This window comes from Cicer arietinum, chromosome 5 (assembly GCF_000331145.2).
Source record: "Cicer arietinum cultivar CDC Frontier isolate Library 1 chromosome 5, Cicar.CDCFrontier_v2.0, whole genome shotgun sequence".
Taxonomy (NCBI): Eukaryota; Viridiplantae; Streptophyta; class Magnoliopsida; order Fabales; family Fabaceae; genus Cicer; species Cicer arietinum.
In genome coordinates, this window is record NC_021164.2 from 3,037,462 (window position 1) to 3,044,777 (window position 7,316).

The 7,316-nt window shown below is 32.6% G+C and overlaps 1 protein-coding gene across 2 annotated transcripts in view; it reads right to left on the reverse strand.

Annotated features, from left to right (window-relative positions):
* LOC101493210 (ceramide kinase) overlaps positions 1 to 6,722 on the reverse strand; it is a 15,119-nt gene extending 8,397 nt beyond the window's left edge. The window contains exons 1-7 of one of the 2 annotated variants that reach the window (XM_027335095.2): positions 6,361 to 6,722; positions 4,830 to 4,988; positions 4,577 to 4,744; positions 4,380 to 4,472; positions 3,665 to 3,757; positions 2,761 to 2,986; positions 1,696 to 1,783 (exon numbers count right to left, since the gene is read on the reverse strand). In XM_027335095.2, the coding sequence (XP_027190896.1) occupies positions 1,696 to 1,783; positions 2,761 to 2,986; positions 3,665 to 3,757; positions 4,380 to 4,472; positions 4,577 to 4,744; positions 4,830 to 4,988; positions 6,361 to 6,546 (1,013 nt within the window). In that variant the 5' untranslated portion in view covers positions 6,547 to 6,722. Of the gene's footprint in view, positions 1 to 1,695; positions 1,790 to 2,760; positions 2,987 to 3,664; positions 3,758 to 4,379; positions 4,473 to 4,576; positions 4,745 to 4,829; positions 4,989 to 6,360 lie in introns of both variants that reach the window. The other variant, XM_004499569.4, reaches the window with a different exon arrangement.
* Between the last annotated feature and the right edge of the window lie 594 nt (positions 6,723 to 7,316).

Genomic DNA, 7,316 nt, shown 5'->3' on the forward strand with positions numbered 1-7,316 from the left:
CTGAGACTATCCTAGGTAAATAACCAGAAGTTGTGAGAGAGGAGAAAAGAGCCTTATTACCAGTGATGTGGTCAGATGCACCAGAATCGAGAATCCATGGGCTATGAGAAGGTGAGATGCAAACAGGTGAATTACCACTTTGTGCGGCCGAAATAGCAGAACTCGAGTTCTGACAATACTCTACCCACCGAAGAAAATCTTCATAAGTAGCCATAATCAATAAGCAATTACCTAAAACCAGCAACGAAACAGTGGCGGAAAAGGCATAAAAACAATATTTGTGCGCGATGAATAGTACTGCGACTGATCTGCTGAAAAGCGACAAAGAAGGGGTAAATCGGAAATGGGACACGGTTTATCGAAGAAAAAAAATCTCATATAAGGACAGTGGGTCCCGGGGTAATTACGGTATAGGGTTGTCTTTCTTAATAGGCTCTAGGTACCATGTTGAATAAGAGAAAATGAGAGACATATGGTGAAACCGTGTCTGAACTACACAACAGAGTCGGTTTTATATAGGCTCAAGACAATAAATACAAAAATAAATATAAGAGACATTATCCCTATTTACATGGTATGTAATAAATATAAATATATTTTCAACAGAGGTAGCTCAATCTAAGGATTGCCTTGTAATTTCAAAGAAAATATGTTATGGATATTCTTGAAGAAACAGGTCTATTAAATGTCAAGTCAGTTGATACTCTTATGGATCCAAATGTCAAACTCCTACATAATCAGGGGGAGCCTCTATCAGATTCAAGAAGATTGGAAAATTAAACTATCTCACAGTCACCCGTCCTGACATTTCCTTCGTTGTCAGTGTGGTAAGCCAATTCTTAAATTCTCCTTGCCAAGAACATATGGATGTTGTAATCCGGATTCTTAAATATATCAAAAGTGCACCTGAAAAATGTCTCATTTATGAAGATAGAAGACATCCTCAGATAGTTGGTTACTCAGATGCCGATTGGGCAGGCTCCCCCATTAATAGACGATCCACTTCTGGGTACTGTGTACTTGTCAGAGGAAATTTAATATCTTGGAAGAGCAAGAAACAAAATGTTGTTGCAAGATTCAGCACTGAGGCAAAACACAGGGTCATGGCACTAGTAACATGTGAGCTCATCTGGTTGAAACAGTTACTAAAAGAATTTCAATTTGAAGAGGTCAGCCCAATGACACTAATATGTGATAATCAAGTTGCATTGCACATTGCCTCAAATCTTATTTTTCATGAGAGGACCAAGCATATTGAAATAGACTACCATTTTGTTAGAAAAAGATCGAATTGGACACTTCATCACTAACTTTGTCAATTCTAATAATCAATTGACAGATGTTTTTACAAAGTCATTGCGAGGTTCTAGAATTATTTATATATGTAACAAGTTGGTTGCAATGCTCCAGCTTGAGGGGGAGTGTTGAAAATAAATGTTAGTATGTAAATAAATAGAAAGTCTGTAAGTATTCATGTCATTATGTGTATCTATCATTCATAGTCTATATAAAAAAATTCCGTTGTATAGTTGAAACACAGATTATTCAACATTTTTCTCAATATTTTCTTCTCATTCAACACAATAGAACGTCATTCAGCTAGATTTTAATATGATTTCAGATATGAAATATATCTCATGTCTTTTGTTTGTGCAGAACCGAAAAGTAAAAAATACTAGGAAGAAGAAAAGTTACCATATCACAATGGCATCGGTTGAACCTGCGGGAATGATCCCAAATCTAAACCATTCATTAGGAACAGGAAACTCGGGAGCCTTATCTTCTGAATCTTCAAAAGACACAACATATAAAATTGTTATTAGTTTTTTTCTTTTTTCTTTTCATTGTGGTTTTCCATTTCTATGAAATAAACTAGATAATGTAAAGGGGAATAGAAATGGTGGTTGCAAAAACTAACATTTCACAATAATTACTAAAATATTAAAAAAACTACTACCTTTGTCCCTTTCTATAAACACCTTTTGCTTTTTTTACATATATTAAAAAAAAAAAAAAAGCAGGTAGTGTATTTAATGTCATTTTGTATGTTGATGTTCCTAAAATACCCCTTTGTGTATGAATGTGGTCAACTTTGACTTTTCGTCTTCCAAGATAAATTAGTAATATTACTAAGGGATATATTTGGAAAAATAATAAATACATCTAGTGATTTGAAATAGATTTTATATTTAGGGACAAATTATTTTCTCAAAAAGTGCTTATAATTAACGACAGAGGTATTAACATGTTTACTGATACCAATGATACCTTGAAAATTTGCAATTAATGAAACATTGGAATGAAGACTGTAACTAATACAGCATGAGAAATACTACAAGTAAATGTAGCATTGGAAAGGGTCTTAGAAAATACTCCCTCCAGTCTCAAATATAAGATAAAGTGAGTCAACGAAAATGAATGTATTTGGTCCAAATTTTGAACCAAATATTTTCACTTTTGTTGACCCAACTTTTTCTTATATTCAAAACTAGAGGAAGTAGCTCAATTCTTAATTATTGTTCTTGTAAATACAACTTGCATTCATTCTTTCCGATATATCAACATGCTCATGCAAATCACAAGCAATTTACAAATTACTTCTGAATTTATCCTTATCTGTTCTCAATTTCAAAACTCATTTCAGTTACTGTAATTTCAATGACATCCAATAAAAGATATATAAATGGATGAGTCGACTAGAGATCACAAGTATGAAGCATTTGTTTGAAACTTAACTAACTACAGATAAACTGAACTCACTAGAATTCGATATTTTAGGGGCACGTTGGTTTGGACTTGAAATCAGAGGAAATTGGTCTTCACTTTGACTTGAAGTCTCTTCAAGTATTTCATTTTCGTCGACAACCAAGGAATCACCATTATCCTTAGCCGAATGAACAAAATCAGGAGGAGTTGGTGGGTAGGGAGCTTTAAGCCTGGGAGAAAGAAACCCATTTAGGATTTCATTGAAAAATCCATCACCACCCTGGAACCATCTCAATTAGAAGAATACGATAACTCAAAAAGAACCTAAGAAGATCACTTGAAACTTGAAAGAAACAAGGCAACTTGGAAAGAGATTAAATAATGCATCTAAATAAAAAACAATGTTGAAAACTTCAACAACATGAAGCCTCAACATAAACATATCAACAAATTAGATTCATAATAGGAATATGCATATGACTTTTTTCATATATTTGTATGTATGAAGTGAGATAACTTTTTTGTTGACAGTCGCATGAATACTTAAAAAAGGCACGTGACTTTAATGTTTTAATCATGACTATTCGTAATTAGATCCATAGGTTAAAATCTACTCCTCTCATTCTCACATAAAAAAATCCGTCTGACTTGATATGTATCCTACACACACCGTATGGAGATTATTGTGTCTGCGCATAATCCTAAATTGCAAAAAATTACTACGATTGTTGTTACCCTGTTTACTCTATGTACATGATAATATGAAGCTGTGACTACCTTATTTACATTATTTTATATTCTATATTTTGTTTTTAATCTATGAAGTGGGGAACAAAGTATCTACTTTCTACTATTTCTGTATAAACCTACCACTATTTGTATATCAAACTAACTGATATCAACGGCAAAATTTCAATATAATATAGTACAATGTAAAAGATTGGAGTTAAGTTCTTACAACAGCTATAACACCATCATAAGAGTTAAGCTCCTTATTTGTTATATTTGACATCATATCAAATGCTTGTCCTGCTCTCTCGGTCACAATCACCTGGTGAAGAAAATAAAAATTGATAACTTAGATCCCGTCAACAATCTTATTAGATTATAAAGCTGATATTCTCTTGCTCTAATTTGAAGTATTGGGGGAACAAAAACTTTAGCATTGATGTGAATAGATTAATGTTACACACCAATACTAGCAGAAGCTCAAGCATAACTTAATAAAAACATATTAATTTGAGCAAAAGCTCAAGCATAAGACAAGCCATCAATCTTTTTGTGCTTAAATAAAGATCAGTCAAGCTCATTTGCAAAAACAAATGCACACAAAATAAGATTTGTAAAGTTGTTCAGCAAGAGTTGAAGACAATGTTTTAAAAACTGAATCAGACAGTTCAACCAGCATTGTCTATGGTTTGATTATTTGAGCAGTTTCACCGCAGTCTTGTTCCAGTTCAGGCAATTGAAAGAATATGACCAGGACTTGGAAGTCTTGCCGGTTCAATGTCTAGTTCGGTTTTAAAAACATCGGTAGAAGGCCCATTTGAAGACTCAATATGAGCGACTTAGACAAGTTCAGCTGATTAAATTTAAAAACATACATAAACATATGTTATAAGTTAATTGGTAGCTATCCATTCAGGAAATCACTGGAGATGCTAAAGTTTCACCTTTGTTTCCACTTTGGCACGCGAGAATATCGGAGCCACAGCTTCCCAGTTTCTACAGCCATTACTCTTCCCACTCCTTGGATGAACAAAAACCTAGTGAATCAGAAATAATATATCTGGCAAAAGTTCATTTTAATTAATCAATGAAAATAAAAAGAAAATTATAAAGCATGTGTTCGACCAATAGCAGAGCATACCAGAAGATTCTTCGGTCTTTCAATTTCAAGTTTCAAAGATTCATTAAGTTGATTTACCCACATTTGACATGTTTGCAAATGTTTATGACCGAAAGTGTATTCAGCTAGGATCCACTGCGAAGGTTGATTCTTGCTCCTTATAAAACCATGCACCGTAAAGTAGTACATCTGCATAATTGTAAGGAAAAAAAAAACTATGAAACATGATAAACCTATAGAGAACAGAATTTTATAACCAAGAACAACAACAAACCTTTATGTCATGACCGGAACATGTACGTTCAGTGGTGCGAGGGAGATTTGATATGTGAGTCAAACGGTTATCAATCAACTCAACAGCATATATGTCTGAAAGTTTGATCTCAGTAACGATCTTGGAAACATATTTAATGCCTAAGCAAGATGAAACATCCTGTTCCATTAAACGTTTCAGAAATTAAGAAAAAAAATTAGAAGTAATTAATGAAATTAATATTTTAATTAGAATTTTGGAAGAAGCGGTATGTTAGGAAAATTTAGCAATAACTAATTCATGAGAAATTTACGGTACTAGCTAGTGGAATGATGACGTATAGGCACTCCATAGAGTAACTGAAATCGTTAGTTCTGAGTTTACATATACCGGCTCAAGCACTAGCTTCAGAGCTCATCATCATATCTCATCCATGAATGCATTTTTATAAAACACAAAAAAGAATATGATCATAAAGTATGAAATGATAAAATGACAAGTACATCAAATGCAGTCACAGGCATATTCATATGAAAAAAACGATATGCAATTCAAGCACCAAGTCCATAATCTAAACTTGGAGTCAAATCAATCATCCACAAGCAACAATGATCATGAGAAACATACAATAAACTTCACTTTAAACAGCAAAAAAACCAAGGTTTGAGACTAAATCTTTTACCCCTTGAGTGTAATAAGTTTGGACAAAACATACACAAAAAGCTACTCAAAGCAAAATCGTTCTCAATCATGATGAGAACTAGAACAAACAATGACAGAATGGCCTTTAATTCCAGTCAAAATATTAAATTACAGCATACAACAACACAACATGTGAACCATCATAGAATTAGATTGAAGAACATATTCATCCATTCATCAGGGTTGTCAATCGCAGATTACAGAAAATAGTTGTTTGTTTAAATTCTGCTATCATAGAATGCTATAATATTTTAATTTGACAACATTTTGTATTAAATAGCATATTGCAGAACAATAACAATTTGTTCAAATACTGCTACACTATAGCGCCTCTGAAGTCAATTCCCAATTTGACAACAACGCCATTCGTGCATACTAGAATCCTTAAACAAGGGTGGCAAACGAAACCACTAAACGCCCTTGAAAAATTAGCCCAATTGTTTGGGTTAGGACGCCAAATAAGTATTATAAAGGAGGTATAGGGTTCGATCATAGTTTCTAACATATCACCCTCCCTAACAAATTAACCACTAATCTATAAAAAAACAAAAACAAAAAAGAAAAACAAACCAACATAAACTAAGACATGACCCGTTACCAATTTCACCCCGTAGAATTAGCCCAGTTATTTGGATTGGGACACCAAAGGAGTATTACGAAGGAAGTTCAGGATTCAATCACAGCTACTTACATTTCACCCTCCTCTAATAAATTAACCACTAACATTTGCTTTTAAAAAACAAGCAAACCAACATAGACTAAGAAATGACCCATTATCAATTTTACAAGATAAGTCAGGAATTTGCACAAACATGTTGAAAGCAATCAAAAGGGACATAAAATAACATACATTTTCCAATGGTTCCATCAATTTCCAAGACAACCCATTTGAGTGAAAGGTAAGGGTGACCTCTCCAACATGATCCAACAAAAGGGTAGAGTTCAAAATGGAATTTTTATCATTATCATCCAAAGATGAAGAAACAGGGAGAGACTTGTCTCCTCCCAAATCATAATCGTTTCCCTCTCTCTCCATTCACAATGGAAGAGTCAAGGAAACGAGATTAAATATTTTATTATTATCCAAAGACAAAAATTTTAACAATTTTCAGGAAAGATTGAAAGTTGTAACATTCAAAAGGTTTGAGGTTTCTAGCAGAGACCCATTTTTGGAGAAAGGAAAGAGAAAGTTTTTAGTTTTGTCGTTACGTTGTTAGGCGGCTTATAAAACAACTTGTTGGAATTGACTCGATTTAGCGTAAGCCAGTAATGGCCCACAAAAGTTTGACAAATAAAATTGAACGAAATAATAAAACTACACAATTTTTGTTCATCAATAGTAAATACAATTTTTGATAACCAGATATTGGTTTTGAAATGTGGATGGTTGGTTTTTTTTTTACATGTGTATTTGTAAAATTATTTCATTAAAAAAAATGGGATAGATTCGTTCAAATCAAGATACATTGATACAATATAAATTAACTAAAAAAATAATTATAAATAAACTCAAACGTTTAAGTTAATTGTAAATAAAATTTCAGTGTTCGAAATATACATGTTTTTACAATTGTAACATTGACGGCGTCAAAATAATTTAAAATTTGTAATAACTAATTGAAATAATTTGTAATAGATTAAAGTTATTTTGTCAATCTGAATTAAATGAACACTACGACAAGACGAGAAAATGAAATAGTGTGTTGTATTAAAACAATGAACAAACAACAGAAAAATATTTCATTTTTTTAAAATAAGAATAGCTTTTAAAGTGAATTACTATCTAGTTATACATCATACAACTTC